The sequence below is a fragment of the Ictidomys tridecemlineatus genome, chromosome 5 (assembly GCF_052094955.1).
Source record: "Ictidomys tridecemlineatus isolate mIctTri1 chromosome 5, mIctTri1.hap1, whole genome shotgun sequence".
NCBI classification, from domain to species: Eukaryota; Metazoa; Chordata; class Mammalia; order Rodentia; family Sciuridae; genus Ictidomys; species Ictidomys tridecemlineatus.
In genome coordinates, this window is record NC_135481.1 from 31,254,909 (window position 1) to 31,279,800 (window position 24,892).

Below are 24,892 nucleotides of genomic sequence, written 5' to 3' on the forward strand. Positions count from 1 at the left end.
GGTGGGGGCCTTGCAGTAGCAGGGGCTTCCCCTCTAATCTCTTGGGGTTCAGGAGAAAATGGCAACCCTTGAGGTGGTATTATTTATGTAGACCCCTGGTGGAAGCAGTGACATCCCAGGAAGGATTAGACTATTCATAGTGTGTTGTTGTAACCTCTTGGCCCTCTGGGAAGTTCTTCAGAGGTATTTTTTTTTTCTTGACTGGACTTTTCCATTGTGCCTTTTTAATTGTCATAAGCATTGAAGTCCTGCTAGAAATTTGGCCTTGTTCCCAGATTGCACAGCAGTGTGTGACCATAGTCTTTTAAATTTTTAGTCCTCATAAACAAAGCAGCTTATATGTACTGTTGTTCCCAAAGTCCTTTCAGGAAATAGCCTGAGCAAGTTAGCTTCCACATCAGTTCAAAGAAGTGCCCATCTACTCATAGAACTCAAAGCCCCGACTGAGATGGGCCAGTCGGCCAGAGCTGAGGGCCTACTCTCCAGCAGATACTGGATCCATAGGAGGAGGCATAGAAGAGCTGTGGCAAGGCAGAAATAGGGGGCACACAGTTCATTAAGGATGCCCATGAAATTTCCATGAAAATGCCACTTTTCATTTTTCCTTTGCTCTTTTGTATACCTTCTTATCTCTCTGGAGAAGGTGTATACTTGAAATCTCTCTCTGTCTCTCTAATTTTACAGGTATTTTCAGTTCTTTTTTTCCCCCGATGTCACAAAAGAAAAGTCAACATTTTGTTTGAAACTGTCTAAAATGTCGTAAGCATCTAAGCATCCTGGAGAAAAAAAAAATTAGCATGATTAAATTAATCTCAAAGGAAAATTTAATTTGTTCCCCTGGTAATTGTCCAAAATTAGTTCTTTGTGGACAAATCACTATTCATAGGACATTTACTAGTTCTAGAACAGTCTTTCAGACGCTGGAACGCTAAACCAAGGCCGGAGGGTAGAAGAAAGAACAGGGTTTGTGACACTGTCAGGCAGTTTTGCTTTGGGGGAAGAGGGAGGCCTGGATCACCCCTACTGCCTGCCCCGCTCCTGAGGTCTAGGTGGGAAATGAGATCCCCAGCCAAGCCTGGCAAAGCACTCCCTCAATGGAAAGGACTGAAGTGGATGTTCTTGCTGATGGGATTAATGTGAGTCCTTTCCTGGGCTTTGTCTTAAGGAGGTCCTGGGTTTTTTTAGGGTGAGGGCTGTAGAAGGAGGGTCAGTGAATTCACTAATCAAGAGATATTTGAAGATTTCTCATTTCTGATGCATTTCTAAGAAACACGTTTCATTTGAGAACACACAGGACTGTATGTGGCTTTGTTCTTTAGGCAATCCTCAGAACTGCTCAGAACTGTAAACCTCAGTTTCCTCATCTGTAAAGTGCTAGTGAAATAGTGACAGTTTATTGGGTTTTTTTTAGGACTGCTTGAGATGATGTATGTACAGCGCCTCAGCGTAGTGCTCAGTATGGGTAAGAATACAATACCTGTGAGCTGGTGGGGTTGTGTGACACAGAGAAACCATTACACAGAAAGCCACATGTTCTCTGTCCTGTGCCCAAGTTTTAGTGAAAAAAAAAAAAACCCTCATTTCCTTTGACCATAAAAATAATTAGTCTGCTGTCTTCAAGGTTTTTGAGCATGCTTCCTACTTGTCAGAAGGAAAATAAATCTGTATGTGAGCATATCTATATATATATGCATGGATTGTCTTTACCATAGATATAGCACATTTGTATGTATACATATATAGATATGTATAATATGCACATATTCATGCACACACATACACAAATATACACTTTGTGCACATACGCACACATACGCATATGTTTATATATTTTCATTACTAGAGACATACATCTATAGTACACACACATCTATAGTAAAGACAATCTGTATGTTCAATATTAGTAATCTTAATTTATACCATTTTAGTTAATATATACATTCCTTTTGTCTCCCTGCTAGTCCATAGGATTCATTTGGATACCCCTGGAGGATGGGCACTCCTGGAAGATGGGTCACATTCTTCCAAAGGTCTCATTGGTGGGATAATCCTGTGGTTGCATTAGCTTGGAAAGTCAAGCAGGAAGGCTTGCTAAGGGAGCATTGGCAGGCCAGGTACTTCTGTTCTGTTGCTCACTGTTTTCATAGCAGCAATCACTTACTTAAACGGTGTCATCAGTTGGCAGGTTTATTTTTGTATTCCTGCCTCTCTCTCTCTCTCTCCAACTGAAGTGCAAATTTGTTTTAGGAGGGTGGGGACTTTATTTGCATTCGTAGCCCTGGTTCAATATTATTGTACCTGACATGTATAAAGCCTTTCATAAAGATGAATTGGATAATTGGGTAAATGTTGGGGAAATGTGCCCTCTGCATATTCCCTCTCCATACATATTTTTGCTCAGGGTTGGCAGCCCAGGCTCAGGAGAATATTAAGATAATGATGAGGATTGTAGCTGATGTCTATTGACAGCTCTCGGCACGGCCTCTTCTGTGGCTGATGCAACCCCAGGTGGGTTCATCCATGAGCACCCATTTCTTCGTGTCCTCCAGTCCTGAACACTGTGGACTCCATTTTAGGCAACATTAATGCTGAGAAGCTGAGTTTCTCCTGGTATTAGTGAGGTGCCAGACGTTGGATCTCTAGCCCATTTGCCTCATACGTGCATAAACATTAGGATCTTTGCATAAACATGAGTGTTTCACCTATTTCCTGAGTGGTGCAAATGCCTCTTGGCCACTTCCTCTTTTATGCAAGAAGTCTGTGGACACAGTTTCTTTTTGGTTTTAATTTTATGATTTAGTGATAATCTCTCCCTTAAAAATCAGGATTATTTCTCTCCCTAGAATCTAAATTGTATCATAACAATACTCCATCTGCCTCCTCTTGTGGCAAGAAAAGCTTGATATTTCCCCTTCAAGTTCTAGATGGTTACTTATTACAGCTGTCATGACATGAAAATGTCTCATCAAGTGAGGAAAGAGTCCTGAGACTGTGGTACTGATTGCAAAAGCTTTGGGTGTTGGCCTGTGGGATTTGCAGGTACAGGCAGTGTCCCTGGTCAATGGCTGAACGTAAGTTTGACCTTCCATGATGCCTTCTTTCAGGCAAAAGTAGAGATAAAGGTAGATTGTTATATGAAAACATAAACGGATCTTGAATGTATTATTGCCTGATATATTTTTGTTTTGGTTAAAAAAGTCTATATTTAGGGCTAGCCTCAGGAAAGGCTTGGTCTAATTTCTTTCTCTACATTTCTCAGCTGTATAGTCAGTATTAAGTTAATTCTTAGCAACCTCCCTACTCATGACCCTAAGATGCTAACAAACCCCTAGGGCTGCTTGTTTCCAGGTGGGGATGAAATAGGAAAGAGAAAGCCTAAATTTTCAGCAAATTCAGAATTGACCAGTCATGTGCTTGTCTGTGAACTCAAAATTGTAATTATGAGGGTGAACCAAGTAGTTGGCTTATGTTAACTTGAGCCTGGCCCTGGAGTTACAGGATGGGGGTTGAGTCTGTCTAGATAGAGCTCTGTTAGTTGAGGGGAAAGGGATCGTAGTCAAATGTGTATTCGAGCTGGATTTGGAGCACTGAGGTTCATTTTTAAATTTTTTATTGGTTCTTTTTAGTTTTATATGTGACAGAAAAATTCATTTTGACATGATTATAAAAGCATGGAATATATCTTGTTCTAATTCAGTCCCCAGTACCTTTCTTCCCTGCCCCCTTGCTCCCTTTCCTCTATTGATCTTTCTGCCATTTACCCATAGATATTTTAAAAATTAATTTCTTGTGGATGTATGTGATGATGAGATTCACTGTGGTATATTCATATTTGTGTATAGGAAAGTTATGACAGATTCATTCTATTGTCTTTCTTTTCCCCCTTCCTTCTCCCTTCCCTTTACTTTTTTTTTCTACATTTCCTCAGTATCTAATATGTGAAAGCCTTTTCATGAACTTATCTGCTGTTTTTTGGTAAAATAATAATCTCATGGGATTATTATTTTTTTATGTCGATGTTTTTCATATGTATGTATACCTTCTGATTTTATTTGATTTTAAATTTTTAATTGTAGTGAAGAAGATAAAATTTACCATCTTGACCATTTTAAACTCCAGAGTTCATTAGGGTCATATGTACTTACATGGTTATGCAACAGATCTGCAGGACTTTTTCATCTTGCAAAACTGAAACTCCCTACCCGTTGAGCAATTTCTTTTTTTTTTAATTGGTTGTTCACAACATTACAAAGCTCTTGACATATCATATTTCATACATTAGATTCAAGTGGGTTATGAACTCCCATTTTTACCCCATATACAGATTGCACCATCACATCGGTTTCACATCCACATTTTTATATAATGCCCTATTAGTAACTGTTGTATTCTGCTACCTTTCCTATCCTCTACTATCCCCCCTTCCCTCCCCTCCCATCTTCTCTCTCTACCCCATCTACTGTAATTCATTTCTCTCCTTGTTTATTTTCCCATTACCCTCACAACCTCTAATATGTAATTTTGTATAACAATGAGGGTCTCCCTCCATTTCCATGCAATTTCCCTTTTCTCTCCCTTTCCCTCCCACCTCATGTCTCTGTTTAATGATAATCTTTTCTTCCTGCTGTTCCTCCCTGCTCTGTTCTTAGTTGCTCTCATTATATCAAAGAAGACATTTGATATTTGTATTTTAGGGATTGGCTATCTTCACTAAGCATAATCTGCTCTAGTGCCATCCATTTCCCTGCAAATTCCATGATTTTGTCATTTTTTAGTGCTGCGTAATATTTCATGTGTATAAATGCCACATTTTTTTTTATCCATTTATCTTTTGAAGGGTATCTGGGTTGGTTCCACAGTCTAGCTATTGTGAATTGTGATGCTATGAACATCGATGTGGCAGTATCCCTGTAGTACGTTCTTTTAAGGTCTTCAGAAGAGTCCGAGAAGGGCAATAGCTGGGTCAAATAGTGGTTCCATTCCCAGCTTTCCAATAAATCTCCATACTGCTTTCCAAATTGGCCGCACCAATTTGCAGTTCCACCAGCAATGTACAAGAGTACTCTTTTCCCCACATCCTCGTCAGCACTTGTTGTTGTTGGACTTCATAATGGCTACCAATCTTACTGGAGTGAGATGGTATCTTAGGGTGGTTTTGATTTGCATTTCTCTGACTGCTAGTGATGGTGAGCATTTTTTCATGTACTTGTTGATTGATTGTATGTCCTCCTCTGAGAAGTGTCTGTTCAGGTCCTTGGCCCATTTGTTGATTGGGTTATTTGTTATCTTATTGTCTAATTTTTTGAGTTCTTTGTATACTCTGGAAATTAGGGCTCTATCTGAAGTGTGAGGAGTAAAAATTTGTTCTCATGATGTAGGCTCCCTATTTACCTCTCTTATTGTTTCTCTTGCTGAGAAAAAACTTTTTAGTTTAAGTAAGTCCCATTTGTTGATTCTTGTTATTAACTCTTATGCTATAGGTATCCTATTAAGGAATTTGGAGCCCGACCCCACAATATGTAGATCGGAGCCAACTTTTTCTTCTGTCAGACGCAGAGTCTCTGATTTGATATCAAGCTCCTTGATCCATTTTGAGTTAACTTTTGTGCATGGCTAGAGGAGGGGATTCAGTTTCATTTTGTTGCATATGGATTTCCAGTTTTCCCAGCACCATTTGTTGAAGATGCTATCCTTCCTCCATTGCATGCTTTTAGCCCCTTTATCAAATATAAGATAGTTGAAACTTTGTGGATTAGTCTCTGTGTCCTCTGTTCTGTACCATTGGTCCACCCGCCTGTTTTGGTACCGGTACCATGCTGTTTTTGTTACTATTGCTCTGTAGTATAGTTTGAAGTCTGGTATCACTATACCGCCTGATTCACACTTCCTGCTTAGAATTGCTTTTGCTATTCTGGGTCTTGTATTTTTCCATATGAATTTCATGATTGCTTTCTGTATTTCTACAAGAAATGCCGTTGGGATTTTGATTGGCATTGCATTGAACCTATAGAGAACTTTTGGTAATATCGCCATTTTGATGATGTCTGCCTATCCATGAACAGGGTGTATTTTTCCATCTTCTAAGATCTTCTTCTACTTCTCTCTTTAGGGTTCTATAGTTTTCATTGTATAAATCTTTCACCTCTTTTGTTAGGTTGATTCCCAAGTATTTTATTTTTTTTGAGGATATTGTGAATGGAGTGTTTTTCCTCATTTCGGTTTCAGAAGTTTTGTCGCTGATATACAGGAATGCCTTTGATTTATGTGTGTTGATTTTATATCCTGCCACTTTGCTGAATTCATTTATTAGTTCTAGTAGTATTTTTTGTAGACCCTTTTGGGTCTTCTAGGTATAGAATCATGTCATCTGTAAATAGTGATAATTTAAGTTCTTCTTTTCCTATTTTTATGCCTTTCATTTCTTCTGTCTGTCTAATTGCTCTGGCCAGTGTTTCGTGAACTATATTGAATAGAAGTGGTGATAGAGGGCATCCCTGTCTTGTTCCAGATTTTAGAGGGAATGCCTTCAATTTTTCTTTATTCAGAATGATGCTAGCCTGAGGCTTAGCATAGATAGCTTTTACAATGTTGAGGTATGTTCCTGTTATCCCTAGTTTTTCTAGAGTTTTGAACATAAAGGGATGCTGTACTTTGTCGAATGCTTTTTCTACGTCTATCGAGATGACCATATGGTTCTTATCTTTAAGTCTATTGATGTGGTGAATAACATTTATTGATTTCCATATATTGAACCATCCTTGCATCCCAGGGATGAATCCTGCTTGATCATGGTGCACAATTTTTTTGATGTGCCTTTGTATCCGATTCGCCAGAATTTTATTGAGGATTTTTGCATCTAGGTTCATCAGAGACATTGGTCTGTAGTTTTCTTTCTTTGAGGTGTCTGTCTGGTTTTGGAATCAGGGTGATGTTGGCCTCATAGAATGAATTTGGAAGAGCTCCTTCTTTTTCTATTTCCTGAAATAACTTGAAAAGTATTGGTATTAATTCTTTTTTAAAGGTTTTAAAAATTCCACTGTATATCCATCCAGTCCTGGGCTTTTCTTGGTTGGTAATCTTTTGATTGCTTCTTCTATTTCATCCATTGATATTGGTCTTTTCAAATTGTGTATATCTTCCTGAATCAGTATGGGCAAATCATATGACTTAAGAAATTTATCGATGTCTTCACTTTCTTCTATTTTATTGGAATATAGGTTTTCAAAATAATTTCTAATTGTCTTCTGTATTTCTGTAGCATCTGTTGTGATATTGCCTTTTTCAACCTGAATGTTAGTAATTTTGAGTTCTCTCTTCTTCTCTTTGTTAACATGGCTAAGGGTCTGTCGATCTTATTTATTTTTTTGAAGAACCAACTTTTAGTTTTGTTAATTTTTTCAATAGTTTCTTTTGTTTCAATTTCGTTGATTTCTGCTCTGATTTTAATTATTTCTTGCCTTCTGCTACATTTGCTGCTGTTTTGCTCTTCCTTTTCTAGGGCTTTGAGATGAAGTGTGAGCTCATTTATTTATTGGTTTTTTCTTTTTTTGAGGAATGTCCTCCAGGCGATGAATTTCCCTCTTAAAACTGCTTTCATTGTGTCCCATAGATTTCGATATGTTCTGTCTGTATTTTCATTTATCTCTAAGAATTTTTTGATTTCCTCCTTTGTGTTTTATGTAACCCATTGATCATTCAGTAACATATTGTTCATTTTCCATCTGATGTAGGATTTTTCCTTCCTTGTTTTATCATTGATTTCCAGTTTCATTCCATTATGATCAGATAAAATGCATGGTATTATCTCCACCCCTTTATGTTTACTGAGGGTTGCCCTATGGCATAATATATGGTCTATTTTTGAGAAGGATCCATGTGCTGCTGAGAAAAAAGTATATCCACTTGATGATGGTTGATATATTCTATATATGTCACTTAAGTCTAGGTTATTGATTGTGATATTGAGTTCTATAGTTTCTTTATTCAACTTTTGTTTGGGGATCTGTCCAATGGTGAGAGAGGTGTGTTGAAGTCACCCATAATTATTGTGTTGTGGTCTATTTGATTCTTGAACTTAAGAAGAATTTGTTTTATGAACGTTGCAGCACCATTATTTGGTACATAAATATTGATAATTGTTATGTCTTGTTGGTGAATGGTTCCTTTTAACAGTATATAATGTCCTTCCTTATCCCTTTTGATTAACTTAGTCTTGAAGTCGATTTTATTCGATATGAGGATGACCACCCCTGCTTGCTTACAAGGACCATGTGCGTGGTATATTTTTTCCCAACCTTTCACCTTCAGCCTGTGTATGTCTTTTCCAATCAGATGTGTCTCCTGAAGGCAGCATATTGTTGGATTTGTTTTTTTAATTCATGTTACCAGCTTTTGTTGCTTTATTGGAGAGTTTAAGCCATTAACGTTTAGAGTTAGTATTGATATATGGTTTGTACTTCCAGCTATGTTTGATTATTTATCTTTTTTTTTTTTAAATTTAGTTTGTTTCTCCATGATTAGCTTTCCCCCCACCCTCTGTCTTAACCGAGGGATTTCCCACTGATGGTTTTGGTTATTGTTTTTCATTTCTTCCTCGTGTAGTGTTTTGCTCAAGATGCTTTGCAATGCTGGTTTTCTGGCTGCAAATTCTTTTAGCTTTTGTTTATCATGAAAGATTTTTATTTCGTTGTCGTACCTGAAGCTTAATTTTGCTGGATACAGAATTCTTGGTTGGCATCCATTGTCTTTCAGTGTTTGAAATACGTTGTTCCAGGATCTTCTCGCTTTCAGCGTCTGTGATAAAAAATCCGTTGTTAACCTAATTGGTTTACCGCTGAATGTAATCTGACTCCTTTCTCTTATAGCTTTTAATATTTTCTCTTTGTTCTGTATATTGGATATCTTCATAACAATGTGTCTTGGCATTGGTCTACTGTGATTTTGTATGCTCAGTGTCCTGTATGCATCTACAATTTGTATATCCGTTTCCTTTTTTATTTCTGGAAAGTTTTCTGTAATTATTTCATTCAGCAGGTTACTCATTGCCTTGGTTTGAATCTCTATGCCTTCCTCTATCCTGATGCCTCTTAAATTTGGTTTTTTTATGTTATCCCATATCTCAGACCCTAAGTTTGTAGAGCTTGGGGCTGAGAACCCCCAGTGAATTTGCTTGCCCTCCGGTAGCCACGCCCCCGGTAGCTGGTGCAAGAGACCTTAGTTGTCAGCACTGGTGGGAGCGTTAGCCGGGAGTTCTGCGCTGTGAGTCCTGCACCACTCCTGATTCCCTCGGTCTGGCTATTGCGCTCACGGGAGAGCTGGGAGGGGCCCTTAAGGTTTCCCCAATGTGTGGAGAGGGATGGCTAGGGGATTTCACACCTGTCACTGCTGGTTTCAATGAAGTTATCTCCTCCGCCGCATTCTGGTGAAGTCAGTTCTCTGCCATGGTGGTATCCCATGCAAATGGTGACAGTTTGTTCCCTTTGCCGGTGACCACTGCAATGGGTGGGTCCTGACTGTCTCTCCCAAGCCCCATTTCAATCCTGTGGCCACTGCCTATGAATGCTCAGTTGGCATTTACCTCCTTAAGTTCAGAAGGGCCGACCAGTTTTTTCAGCGGGATCTTTAGTGCTGAGTCACAGCAGTTTAGCTGAGAGAAGCAGGCGAATGGGAGGGAGCTTGAATTCAGCCGATCCAGGCTCGGTGTGTGTTCTGAGAGGCCCAGACTGCCCGCCCCAGATCCACGTCAGCTCAGCATTGCCTAGTGATCCTGAGCAAACAGCATTTAGATAGTTTAGGACTTCCTATGCCTGCGCAGCTGAAGAGGTCAGAGACTTGATCTCTCTGCACCCACCGCCATGTTGGATCTCCTTCCCTTTACTTTTGATAAATTATTTTTGTACTGATTTGTCTCACACTCTCAAAATATTGTGGCAGATTTCCATTTGAGGTAGCTGTTGATGTCCGTCACTGTTTTTAGCTTTTTGTCTTCTGTATACATGGTGACTCTCTTGTCTAATGATTTGTGAGCATTCAGGTTAAAATATTAACATACGGGTGTGAGATTCTTCAAAGCTTTCTCTTTCTCTTTGGTATGGCAACTGTATTTGAAAACATGGTTGGGCCATTGTGAGTAACAAAAATGAGAGGGCTCATGTTAAAAAAGTAGCATGAGGAAGAAATAATCTTATTGGATGAAATTATGAATATTTAGGAGTTGTTAGCTTGGCATAGTCAGTTTATCCTGTCTAGTACATTGTATGTGTTTTTCCCCTGGGATTATTTGGGAGTTGCTCACAAACAATCCTGTATATGTATAATTCTTTCATGTAAAAATGCTTTAATTTAATGTAAAAAGTGGTTTTACATTTATGACTTTATTTCCATAATAGTTCTATAAATATATAGATGAGAAATATTATTAGCACTATGTTCCAGTGGAAAAATCAAGGTCAACTTCCCAAATATTCTGTTTGTGAATTTCACAGTGTGTGTTACTTTCTATTTTTTTTAAAGCAATACACTCCCATTGTGAGTAAATGGGAATCTTATTATCAAAATAATGTTTTCTATTTTATTAATATTTTATTGATGGCCCACATTTCAGTCAGTTTTTTTGCTATTGTTACCAAAAGACCTGATAAGAACAATTAGAGGAGGCAGTTTGTTTTGATGCTTGTAGTTTCAGAGGTCTCAGTTCATACATGGCCGTCTCCATTCCTCAGGGCCCAAGACAAAGTAGAACATCATGGAGAAGTGGGTGGAAGAGGATAGGGCTCAGAACATGATGGTCAGGAAGCAGAGAAAGTGCTCAGCTCACAAAATATAAACCCCAAAGACACATATACCAATGACTCACTTCCACCAGCCACACCCTAACTGGTCACAGTCACCACTCAGTTAATCCCTATCCAGGGATTAATGCATGGATTGGGTTAAAGCTCTCATAACTCAATCATTTCACTTCTAAACCTTCTTGTATGATCTCACACATGACCTTTTGGGGGACACCTCATATGTAAACCATAACATTTTGCCCCTGGGCCTCAAAAGCTCATGGCCATCTCATAAAATACAGTTAGTTAATTTTCAAGAGTTCCCATAGTCCTAGCAGTTTTAGCATTGCCCCAAAGTTCAAGTCCACAGTTTCCTCTGAGACTCAAGGCAAACTCTCAGCATAAGCCCCTATAAAAATCAAAATCAAGTTACATATGTCCAATATATAAAGGCTCAGAGTAGACATTTCCATTCCACCAGGGAGAAACAGAGGCATAGAAGAAGGGATGGAACCAAAGCAAGACCAAAATACAGCTGGGCAAACAAGTCCTGCAGCTCTATGTCCAGCATCTGGGATACATGATGATACTTAATTTGGGAGATCTCCACTGCAGCTTCAGCTTCCCTGTCCACACATTGTTCTCTCAGGGGTTACTGACCTGCTGCACTTCACCAGGCCTCTCAGGCCCTGACTGTAGCATCTTGTAATCCTGCAAAACCAGCATCATGTGGTTGCCGCCATTTCAAGCAGCAGTCAAGTTTCCAGGGACTATGGCTTCAGCCACCTGAGTGCTTGTGTGGCTGAGCATGGTGAAATAACTTCATAGGCACCCATCTACAAGCAGGGTGTCCCCATGATTTCTTCTCAAAAGAATTTTACTTTTATACCCTTGTGCCTGAGATGGGTGTGATCTTGCTAATTCCTGAGATGCCCACAAGTCATCTTTCTTATTGTCTCTGAGCAAAGTCTTTAACATTTTTTTTTTAGTGGCTGTAATGACTTCAACAACCACAACTTTCTTATCCTCAGCTTTACTCATAGTTTTCTGGCCAAACTGTGAGTTTTTTGAGTCTTTCTTCCTTGCTTTCTGCTAAAAGCCACCAACAATATCCATGCCATCTCCTGAATTGTATGCTGCTTGGAAATTTCTTCTACCAGATTAAGAAGTCCATCATCTACAAATTCAGCCTCACAGAAGGTGTCAGGACACAGGCAAAATGCAATTTCTTAGACAGAATGTAACATGAATGGCCTCGAGCCCAATTTCCAATAGAGTTCTTCTTTTCCTCTGAAATCTTATGAGCCCATTCACTACTCTCCACAGTCAAATCAACATTCTGGTCTTCTGAGTTCCCACCAGAATTGCCCATTAATCTCTGTTTACAATAATCTAAAACTTTTCCAACTTGTATCACTAAACATTTCAAAATTTCTCCAACAAATTCCAAAAGGCTCCAAAAGCTTCTGAACCACATGGTCAGGTTAGTCACAGCATCAACCCCACTAGTTGGTACCAGTTTCTGTTTTAGTCACTGCTTTTTCGCTGTTGTGACCAAAAGACCTGACGAGAACAACATAGAGGAGGAAAAGTTCATTTTGTGACTCACAGTTTCAGAGGTCTCAGTCCATAGACAGCTGTCTCTATTCTTTGTATCCTGAGGTGAGGTAGAACATCATGGTGGAAGAATGTGGCAAAGAAAGAGGCTCAATACATCATACCAGGAGAAAGAGAGATTCCATTCAACAAGGGCAACCACCTCCTCCAGCCACACCTGTCTGCCTACAGTTATCATCCAATTAATCCTTATTAGGGGATTAATGTACTGATTAGATCAAAACACTCATAACCCAATCATTTCACTTCTAAAGTTTCTTGCATTGTCCCACACATGAGCTTTTGGGAGACATCTCACATCTAAACTAGAACAGCCCTGTTTGAGGAATTTGTCATTTTTACTTTCCCTCTCCCTTCTGTTAGTCAGCACTGAAAAGTGAAAAAGACTTTCACCAGTGCTGCTTCTGTTGAGAAGGCTAAAAAAAGGGTGTGGTTATGGATACTATTTGTCTGCCTGGATCTTTATGAGGGGAAAAAGGGGATCACTCTTCAGGGGAACTGAAAGGGAATACAAGGAAACTGTAATCATACATCGGCAATTAATAACTAGGGCTCTGACTGAGGGGTGACAGGAGAGGAAGAGATAGATGGAAGTACTGGTTCCTTTGGTAAGCAAGTGCCAGCAGGCTTGAGAAGAGGGGAGGAGAGGATGATTATCCTGACAGCAGAGGATTCTGAACTAGGGTGAAGAGGGGGGACTGTAGAGACAGAGTCCCTGGATTCAAATCTGGGCTGCACCATTTATAAGCTGTATAACCTCATGTCAGTTACTAAACCTCTTTGAATGTTGGATTTCCCTCTTTATGATGGAGTACTTATTTCATAAGGATGTTCTAAAGATAAAATGGGCTATAAAATATAAAGAATAGTATATATAATAAGAGCTTGGAAAAATCTGCTATTATTATTATTATTCGTCATTCCTTCTGCCATCACCCTGGTGGTGGAAGCTGCCCATCATCTCTCACCTGGAATAATTCAAAGACCTCCTGGTTGCTATTTTTATATCTATTCTTAATCATCTCCAATTTCTTCTCCACCCTGAAATTTTTTAACATAAAAAAATCCCATCAGGTAACTTTTTCTTTAAAACCTTTTGGTAAGCCCTCCATTTCTTAGTATGGATTCCTAAGAGCTTCTCCCTCTAGTCCAGCTTGTGCTGAACCCTCTAGTCCTGACTTACAGTCTCTCTTAGGTCAGGCCATCTTCTGTCTGCCTTGGAGCTTTATTAACACGTTTTAGAGGAGCAATGCGTTGTCCTTACCCTGTCGTTGAGAGCCATGTGGAAGGCTCTTTACTGATGCTACATGCACCTCTGCAGTGCCTCTTGGAGTCATTTTCCTGATGGCCAGTCTTGCAGGAGTAATTGGTCTTGGCTTCACTTTGAGCTCTTGGGAGTGAGTTTCCCATAGGGAGTGGGTGGTTTCCATGCTCCCTAGGGCTGGCTCTTTCCCACTGTCAGGAAGGCCTGCCCTGGGCCAGCATGGTCTTTGATGATGTGCTTTAGTCTATTTCATCATGGAGCCAATTGACCAGCCCATCTGGCTAACAGGCTAACACCATGGCTTCCAGCCTGGCTTCCATTAGCACCAGACATGCCACACGGATTCTCCAGGGGCCACTCCCTCCTCCTTATTTTCTAGTTTAGGTGTTTCTAGTATTCTGTAGTGGAGAAGTAGTTCTAAGATGGTAGAGGTGAAGATCTTCTGTGCTGTATTATAGAGTAAGTCATACTAAAATCTGACTGTAAGCCCATAGGCCAGCTCTCAAAATGGCTAACTATCAATGTATCTGATTTAAGGTCTTCCTAATGTTATAGGCCAAGGTCCTTCCAGGTAACTGAGGCAACATGAAGCCCCCTCCCTTCAAACCCCAATTCTTGCAATCAAGTCAAAATTATTTCAGACATGTCACTCAGAGTAACAGTTATGAATTTATTAAAGTAATGGGAAGGGAAAGGTGATAGTCTTAAGGGAGAGAGTGGGTTCTCTCAGGAGAGGGACAGTGTGCTTCTCCTGTACTCCATTTTTTTTTATTGGGGATCAAAAAGAAGTTTCCAGAGAGTCCTGTCCAGGTTTACCTCTTGACTTTTGACTGACAGCAGGATGACATTGGACTTTCAAGTCCTCACTGCCATGACAACTCTAGGTCACCGTGGCCCATAGTAAGTGGATATAATTGTATTCTTAACCATAAATTCTTATGGATTTTATGGATAGGGGGAATTATCCTTATCTCTCTGAGTTTCAGGATCTGATCTCTGAAAAGGGTCACAAAAATTTCCACCTTTAGGCTAACTTAGGTTCCTCGCATCAATATTATTTGAGGCTTGCATTTCGCCTGCTGATAAGAGGTAGTTTGCCAAGGAATGTAACATATCCAGGCTACTTAAGGTAGGCAGGGATGCAGGTAAATTGCTTCTTGGAAAAGAAAGCATATAGAGATCAGCATAGTGGCCCCATTTTATAGAATTATTCCCTTAATTTCATGTTCCCATTACTTGCATCTGTCTGTCCTGTCACTAATACATTCTTGAACAAGGAGTAGATGGACCCAGAGATTGTCCAGGAGGGGGAGCCCTTGTTCCTTGCTCCCAGCCGAAGATGTGCAGGTTTGCATCATCTGTGACTAAGTTACAACAGAGCCAGAACAAACATAATCATTGTTATATGTCAAGCTAAGTAACTAGAAGAAAATTGTCATAGTTTCTGGTTGACATTATCACTTCATCCCACAAAATTAGCTCCTCACCTATATGGAATTCAGGAGAATTTCTTTATAGTTCTTACTATGATTTTGACTGACACAGATGTTGTATCCATCCTTTTAGCAAGATGCAAGCTTAACTTCTGTTTTAGTTTTAACTTAGAAGGAAAAAATAAAATAGAATTTGATATATAAGATACTTTTGGTTAACTGTTTTTTCTCCTTTGCTTTCCTCTTCCCCAGTATTTTCTCCAAGTTCCCCCTTGAGGAAAACATCATGATTGACAGTTCCTACATCCTTCCTTTCCAGCCCAGCTCTTGAGTAGGTAACACACTGCAGTTACTCATCTTCAGCTAATAGAGCAGTTTTTAGCACATTACAGTGATCAGACCACTAAGCTGAGAACTCTTCTCTTAACCTCTTCTTACTTTCCCACAACTTGTAGCACCTGCTGAATGGTCAAAATGGTCATTTAGCAGAAAGTTTAATTTTATTTAAACATATAGCAGTGATTACTAGGAACACAAACAACCTCATTAAAAAAATCTATTTAGGGGCCTGGGGATGTGGCTCAAGCGGTAGCATGCTCACATGGTGGCCCGGGTTCGATCCTCAGCACCACATACAAAACAAAGATGTTGTGTCCGCCAAAAACTAAAAAATAAATGTTAAAATTCTCTCTCTCTCTCTCTCAAAAAAATCTATTTAGGGCATGTTGACTCTGAATTTTAGCAGGACTTATCACCCTGACTTTGTCATGCTGTTTTTGTGGATAAGATAGAGTTTAAGCCTCAGTGGAGTACAAGTAAATGGATTTGTAAGTGGTTAAATAAAATATATTTAATATGTTTTATATAATACCTTAAAATGTTATTAACATTGATCTATAGAGAGATCTCTGGTAATTTACTATAGCTTTATTTTATTTTATTTTTGGTATTGGGGATTGAACTCAGAGGCACTTGACCACTGAGCCATATCCCCAGCCTTATTTTGTATTTATTTAGAGACAAGGTCTCACTGAGTTACTTGGTGCCTCACTTTTGCTGAGGCTGGCTTTAAACTCATGATCTTCCTGCCTCATCCTCCCAAGCTGCTGGGATAACAGGAGTGTGCCACCACGCCAAGCTAGCTTTATTTTTAAATGAACAATATTTTCATCTGTGGCCATATCCCTTTTAAAGTATTTGTCTTTGGAAGAATATATAAAAGGTATGTACTTAAAATTTTCTGATGATACAATGCTGGGAGGAATATTAAATACATTATTATATCACACTTAAGGTTTAAAAATTTTTTTCCTATTAGTCTTATATAATAGGAATATATGAAAGATCTTGTACATTGATATTAAAAAAAATAACTGCAATGTTTAGGGAAGGAAAACTGAATAAATAGTGGTTTATGTAAAAATGATCTAGGGATTTTGGGTGATTGAAACTTAATATGAATACATATGGAGATACAGTTTCTAAAATGCTGATGAAATTTTAGGGCTTATTAACATAGTAGTTCAGAACACCGAACAGCAAAGTCCCACTGTACATGGTCTGGTTGAACTAGGTCTGTAATTTGTGTTTGTCTTTAGGTGCTATGTTTTAAGACAAATTTGGAGAATTTGGAGTAGATCAAGAAGAGGCTGACCAATAAAAAATGTCTGCAAAATAGGTTATGGAAAAAGACTGAGAGGTTTAGGAATGTGGAGTAAAGAAGATTTAGAGGAGTTCTATGAGTGGTCTTCAAATATTTGAAGGTTACTGGTCATGGTGGTGCATGCGTGTAATCGCAGTGAACTGGGAGGCTGAGATAGGAGGATTGAAAGTGAAAGAGGCTAACCTGGGCAATTTAGAGAGACTCAAACTAAAAAGTAAATAGGGCTGGGGATGTAGCTCAGTGGTGTAGTGCCACTGGGCTCAGTCCCCAGTACTGAAACCAAACTAAACGAAACCAAACAAAACCAAAAACAAACAACAAAAACTCCCCAAAACCAATTATCAACATGGGAAAGACAGACTTAGTCTGGGTGACCTGAGGGATGGAATTCAGCATATAACAAGAAATTATGGGGAGGCAGATTTGGTTTCTGATAAGAAAGACTTTTCTAGTAATTCCTGTTCTTAAATGGGAATAGGCTGCCTTTAAAGGCATTAAGTTTTCCATCAGAGGAGACCTTCAAAGACAATTCTAAGGGCCCTTTGTCAAGCTCCTAAAGGACCATGCTTCAGGAAGGTGGACTGGATGACTTTCACACAGATTCCTTCCAATGCATGGGCCTTAGCGTGAACTCAATGCCATCATATAGTAGGTACTTAAGTAATGCCTATCAAAGGGATGAATGCACAAAAGCAAAAATATCTAATCAGTGGACTTGTGCAGTTGATATATTTTTTAGTAAGGGTGATTTTATGGCACCACATAGTCCTTTCATCTAGCATGAGGAGTATGTTATCTTGGGAAAGATGAAGGGCTTGGGCCACGCAGAGTTTAACATTTCCTAGATAACTGGCATGATTCATGCTCATCTTTGTACATTTCAGAGCTATAATGAGCAGCACCTTGCCTCATACTAACACGATGCTATTTCTTTTTCAGGATAATCGTATCCACACATCCAAGTACAACATTCTTACCTTCTTGCCAATTAATTTATTTGAACAGTTCCAAAGAGTGGCAAATGCCTATTTCCTTTTCCTTCTGATATTACAGGTAATGTTTGGGTTGTAGTTCTTCATTATCTCTTAAAAATATTCACATAATTTGGAAAAGTAAGTTAATTTACTCTGCTAAATGTTTGCGATGAGGTAAAGCCATCCTTATCAGATTTTTTAATGTTATTGTTGCTGTTTCTCTTCACAAATGTGGGAGTGCTAGGAATGGGTAACACTCAGGGCATTCATCATTTTAAACACTGAGGTCATTTAAAAAATGCAGACTTGCACTTTATTTGAACCAAACCAGAGCCTAATAATAATGACTGTTCATTGCCTCCTTTCTTTTTTTATCTTCCTCTCACGATGACAGTGTGGGGATTGCTAGAGTTGAGGCAGAGAGCCTTTGCTGACTAAGACTGAGAGGGTTGCAGTACTTAATTTGGCACATTTCATTTTGATCTAAGAACAATGACATATTTTTTGTGCATATAAAATGAATGATGTTTGCTGTATGTTATTTCACTCTAAAATGATTATTCTTACAGTTTTGAGTGGTAATTAGTTAATTTCTCCCTCCTCATCTGACTAAAATTTAAGCTTAAATAACATTTTAGCTCTCACTGATATTTTGGGAAGGGAAAAAGGTATAGATCAACAAAGATGCATATATATACACACACAGAAACAGTTCCTGTTAGTCAGTTATTTACTTAGTATTAATTTTGGATAATTTAATCAGATCATACTGGTTGATTCAGAATGTGCTGGGCTTTGTTTTAGTTTAAAGAGGTAGAAGATAGGTTGGATGTGTGAAGTATAGATTATAAGCTTTGGGTACTATTTTCCTTTAATCGAGTAGCGATTTGTATTAAGAATCTTTGGGTGGAAAGTGGCAGAAATATAAATTAATTTAATCAAAAAGTGAATATATTCAGGGTCATATTTCCTCTCTAGTGTGGTTAGACTCCTGGGCAGTAACAATTTGATGAGGATGTAGCTTCTCTTCCTCTGTTCTCATCCCTGTTGGTCTTGAGGATTCTTGTGTAAATTCTTAGTATCTGGTGGCCCTGGCAGTTTTAGACCTATCTTTCTTGCTCTCCAGTTTAACTCTAATATGAGATAGATATGTAAATGGATAGAGACAGAAAGAGAGGAGGAGGGAGGGAGGGGGGAGAGAGAAAGGAGAGAGAGAGAGAGGGAGAGAGGGAGAGATATTACCTTTTATCTCTAGCAAATATCTTGAGATTATTTCTCATTACTAAACTGATCACTGTGGCTCAAGGATTTGAGACAGTGATTGGCTTGACCTAGATCATGTGCCAAAGTGGGAGCCAGAATGGAATCACCCAACAAAATTATGAGGACTGAAAGCGGAGGGGGTAGGAGAGTTCCTTAAGAATAGGGATATAGTTGAGAAACAATCAGGAAAAAACTCCAAATTAAAATAAAACAAACAAACAGATGAGCACAATTAATGAGCAAATTACCGTTTATTGAAGAAAATGTAAAATCCATTTCTTCGTGTAACCCTTCACACTACTGCAGAACTTAGGATCCATTTCTCTGATGGCTTTCTTACCTGTGGTCAAAGCCTCAGTTCATGCAATTTCTTTTAATATTTATTTTTTAGTTAGAGGTGGACACAATATCTTTATTTCATTTTTAGGTGGTGCTGAGGATCAAACCCAATGCCTCACGTGTGTGCTCTACCACTGAGCCCCAGCCCCAGCCCCTAGTTCATACAATTTTATATTTGGAAAGTACATTTGAGATGGTTCAGACCAAACTCCTTTAAACTTTCGCATGACACTAGGAATAGGATCCAGCTTTTCTACTTGTCCAACATTTTTACTGCCTCCTCAGAGGAGTTTTATTTTGTTTTCTCATTGTTTTTTTTAATTGTTTTTACTTTTAATTGATACACAATAATGTACATCTTTATGGGGTATAGTGTGATAATTCAGTACGTATATACAATGTGTGATGATTAAGCCTAGGTAATAAGCATTTCCATCTCAAACATTAATCATTTGTTTGCACTTGGAACCTTTGAAAGCCTCTCTTCTAGTTATTTATAAAATATGTGTAATAAAAACCCTATGGACTAGTGCAAAAATAATTATAGCACATAATCTAACTGAATGAATTTTTCTGGGAATCAAATGATATATGGAAAATACCTGGCTCAGTGTCTGGTGCAAGGTAGATATTCAAAGGATCTTTCTTTGAGAACTGGTGTGAGAAGGCGTTGGTAATTATTAAAAGTTAGATGAGAAGCTGAGAAAGACAGGTGACATTTAACAACATGGAGAAAGACCACCATATGTGAAAAATTTCAAGAAAAGTTTACTTCTCAACTTGCTTTAGAATTTTCATTTTTTTTTCAGTTTGAAAATTGGCAGAATGATGCTTCTACCCTATGTGTCTTATCAAATGCAAACACTGAAATTATTGGGTTATTCTACATTTGTACAAATAACAGGATATAATTGCATTAATTTCTGCCAAGTCTTATAGAATTAAATAACAAAATTGGAAAATATATTTCTTAAAGCTAACAGCCCTAAATTATTTGAAATATTTATTTCAGCTAATTCCAGAAATCTCCTCCTTAACCTGGTTTACTACCATCGTGCCTCTGGTTCTGGTAATAACTATGACAGCTGTCAAAGATGCCACAGATGACTATGTGAGTATTTGTTCTTGAGCATGATCGAGGTCTCAGTTCCAACGGCAACATCTCAGAAATAGAAAGTGGAGATCTATTTGAAGTTTTGGATGAAACTCTTTTGGTGAATACCACCTAATAATATTTTTCTATTTGTTTTGCTATCTGCTAATATTGGTGTCATAGAAGCTGTGCCTCTTTAAAAGCAAGAGGCTTTCAATATCTAGACACACTCCTTTGTTTTATAGATGAGGAAACTAAAATTCTTAGAGAGCTTGCAATTTGCATAGGATAATACCACCTACTTGTTGAAAAGCAAACTGGATTTAGAACACAACATGCATTCACCCAGTGGGGTATTATTTATCCTTTATCAGATGTCTTTGTCTAAGTTTTGGGAGTTTGTAAGCATTAGACACTCTTACATATTGTGCTCATTATACAAGAAGTTTCAAAATGCCTAAACAATTTCATGGTTTACATTGTGACTCTGACATTTGAGGTTGAATTTGGTCAATGATACCTTTGGAGTAAGTGTATGGTTGTTCCATATTATCTGACATTTCAGGGAAATAGTATTCATTTAGATGTATGAGTTCCTAAATAATGTCCTTAAAGGTCTTATTCATTATAGTCACACTTCATTAAAGAGAAAAAATAGTAGAGTAGAAAAAACATGGAGGAAGACATCTTACCATACCATTGACTAGCATAGCAGTAAGTGGACCTCTGACCCTTCCCTTTTTTGTGTGATGGAGCTAATGACATAAGCACTGTTGGGAGGATAAAATGAGGTGAAGGATAAAATGAGCACCAGATAGATAGCTGGGCTTACTGTGAGTACACTATGAATGCTGGTCCTCTGCTCCCTTCTTGCCTGGAGCAGATCCACTCTAAGACTTTGTATTTATTTCTAGAGTAAAAATTGTCAAAAAGAGTCGGCTTGGGCCCGAGAAGACCAATTCTAATCCTTCTAGACTCCATCTGTTCCAATACCAAAACCCTTTTGCAAAGCCTGAGCAAAAGTGGGAGTTCCATCCTGAAGCCCAGAGTGTGGGTTGCTCAGATTTTGGGGAGGTGGTGAGCTAATTGGCATTTTTCTATGATGCTTAACTATTCAATTTAGAGGAGTATTTTCAGATTACATACAGCTGTGACTAAACATGAAGTCTCCTGTTGATTTTACTATAGTTAATGTTTGAAAGTGCTTTTATTTTTTGTGATAATATGCTAGTGCAATAGTTGAATATCTTCATCAGTAAGATATTCTGTCTTGGCAGGAGATAGCTGTCACTCTGAAATGGGGAAGACTGGAGAGTTTAATAATGAAGGGGTCATTTACAAGGAAAAGCACCTAGGCTAGCAACATGGGCTGCCCTACTATTGTAACTACTAGGCCTGAAGAAGAAAGGAAGGAAGCAGTTACCAGCCCTGGAGCTATAGCTGGGGCTGTTTGCTGCAGCTGGGGCTATCTGTGGAGAACATAGCCATTGCTAACTCAACTAGAAGGAAGCAGGGCAATAAATACCCTCATTTTACTCTTCTCTGGCTTTCTGATCTTCAGTACCAAGGGCAACCAGAAACAAAGACCATAGGGGACAACTTCCCATGGGCACAGGGCAGAATAGAGAAATTTAAGGTAAAGATATGTAGGAGCAAACAGAGGATGTTTGGCAACCCCACTAAACCATGTACTCAGAAAAACGTTTCCATCTCTAGTGTTCTATTGGTAGAAAGAAGTTTACATATCAGTGAATGGGCGGGCTCAATTTACTCCTAAAAGTTTATAATATTTAAATTATTTTAATCTTAAAAATGCTAAATAGCTTTGTCTTCTTATTTTTACTGGTAATATCCATTAACTTATACCTGTGTAATACTGTGCAATTATATGTATCAGGGATAGCATAATAGAAAGATTGCGATGGGTTTTGAAATGATGTTAAAAAGAAAAGATTTGGTTGAAGCATTTTATATGTTGTGCTATTGATACAACATTTAAAATAGAAAAGAATAGTCACTTATCTTTATGATTACAGTCTATAAAATCAAAGTTTCATGTCTTCTAAAATTATCCCCGTTCATATGTGTATGTAAGCTAATATGCTGAAATAACGTTGTCTCTATTTCAGTCTATTACAATTTACACTATTATCTATTACCCTTGTTCTAATAACTTGTAATAACTAACAAATAATATGATCTTGAAAGTTCATGTAGAAACATTTATCTCAATGGCTACCAATTTCTGAGTCTAGTGAGGAGCTTATAATACATGGATTCTTTCAAGCAATATAAGATATTTACATTACTGGAAATATGATCTCTTGGGCATAAAATATAAATTCACACCAAATGTGGTTCAGTATTGTATTCTGATTTTTGTTTTAAATGCTTGCTATTTCATAAGATCACTGTTAACAATTAGAATTTCTGGAGAATAAAAATACATGTTGTTACAAGTAATTTCTTGACTTCAAAGAAATCCATAAAACAGAATCAGTGATGTTCCAATAAAGTATTGAGCACATATGTGAGAGAAATGGAAGTCCCCATTCTTGGTTGGAGTCATCAAAATTAATGTATGGTTTTCTCTGGTACTATGTGACAGAGGAAAGAACACATTGTCTTCTTAGAAGTGACTAAAAATGTGTGAGAATTGGAATTGTGAATCAAGCATGTGGCTAGACTTCTTCCACTGGTGATGCCTAGAATGAGTTTTAGTGAGCTGAGTGTTGATTTAGATTTAGAACATGCAGCTGGGTTCAAGGTAAGTATAACTGTGTTCATCTTAGGCAGATGGAGACATTGTCCAGATACATGCACTCAAAATATTTCCATTGTCCCTTTGGGTTGACCAAGTGTGATTTAATATATTATCTCATGAATACTTTGATTTTCCAGTTCCGCCACAAGAGTGATAACCAAGTGAATAATCGGCAGTCTGAAGTGATCATTGACAGCAAGTAAGAAATGCATTCTTTGGGTTATTATTATGATTTCTGTGTCCCCAAGACTGGTCTTGACAACTGGTGGCTTTCTTTTCTAATTAAATGTTTGCTTTCTTCCTCCTTTAGTTTATTAGCTGCTGAAATATAATTCCATTCCATCTTCATGTCTTCTTTTCATACTCAACTAGTATTTATACCATTCACTCAACTTTTGCTTTGAATTCCTGTGGCTTTCTATTATGGGATACTGACATATCTTTGTCACTTTTTTTCTAGATAGAATACTATTTAGAGGTGGTATACATGCCATGTTTTGTAGACTTCATGAGTATTTGAGTTTTTAAATTTGGCAATTTCTTAGGAAGATTGCTAGAGAGACTTCTGGCACATTACTGTGTCAAGTGATAGCAATACGAATGTTGTATTCCCTTGAGAGTTGAATTTAGAATATACTATCCACTATATCATGAATTTTTCATTGCATTTAAATTTATCCATTAACGGAGAAATATTTGTGGAACAGTACTAGAATCATAAATGCTTTATAACGTGTGCTTTTATACACCAACAACCCTGAAAACATCTCCAGAAAACTTGACAAGAGTAAATTTCAAAGTTTCTTTCCATCGTTTCTTATTTGCTTTCTCTCTGTCCCCTCTTTTTGCTAATGGTAACAGGTGGCAAAGTAAATTTATAATGTATTTTAATTCATAATCTGACAGTAAATCACACCAGCCAAAGATTTTTGAATTATTTAGATATTGTGAAGAATATAATTTTAAGAGAAAATAATAGAGCAAATCAACCTCATGTGAGAGAAGATTCTACAAAGTAATAGACATATCAAGAGAGGCTAGGTAGCTGAGATAATAAAGAGTAAGATTAATGTAACTAATCTCTTTCTGTAACTAATATGTTGGTTGATACTATTAATTAAATGGATTCCTATAGTTTTTTTATTGTCTTGTTTTACAAAATGGAACTTAATGAAGAAAGATGATCTTACTCTAAAACCAGAGTTTTAGAGACAGAGCCTTGGAAAGCATAATTCTGGTGTGACAAGGATAAGCCATAAAGGTGCTGGAACCATCTGGTTCATTTCCAATGTTAGCAGGTTTTGAATTTTTGCCACCATAGTGTGGTGCTAAAAGCATGCGTTTTGCACTTGGAGGGACTTAAGTATGGGTTTCATTCTTCTGAATATTTCTGTGGTCTTGGGCAAGTTCCTAACCTCTATAAACATCAAATTCTTTGTGTATAAAGTGGGGGTTATGATGGGGTCCCATGCATGGATAGAGCTGTTGTGAGGGTTGAGCTACTATAATGTGCTCTGCCTGGAGTCTGGTGTGTTGCCAGCATTTCCACATGGCCTATTATTTCTTTAAGGCATGGTGATTCTTTGTAAGCTAATGTGGTATGTGGCTTTGAGCAGTATTCATTGCATGTCTTGACTGTCTCAAGTAATGGAAGTTATATCTGATGTTATGACTAATTCTCCAAGGAACATTTGATAATCAGTTTCATTA

The 24,892-nt window shown here is 38.0% G+C and overlaps 1 protein-coding gene across 2 annotated transcripts in view; it reads left to right on the forward strand.

The window, feature by feature from the left end:
• Positions 1-24,892, forward strand: part of Atp8b4 (ATPase phospholipid transporting 8B4 (putative)) — a 260,993-nt gene that overhangs the window by 88,064 nt on the left and 148,037 nt on the right. For both annotated transcript variants that reach the window (XM_078049629.1, XM_005316551.4), the window contains exons 4-6: positions 17,689-17,802; positions 20,338-20,436; positions 23,320-23,381. In XM_078049629.1, coding sequence (XP_077905755.1) covers positions 17,689-17,802; positions 20,338-20,436; positions 23,320-23,381 — 275 coding nt within the window. The remainder of the gene's footprint in view (positions 1-17,688; positions 17,803-20,337; positions 20,437-23,319; positions 23,382-24,892) is intronic.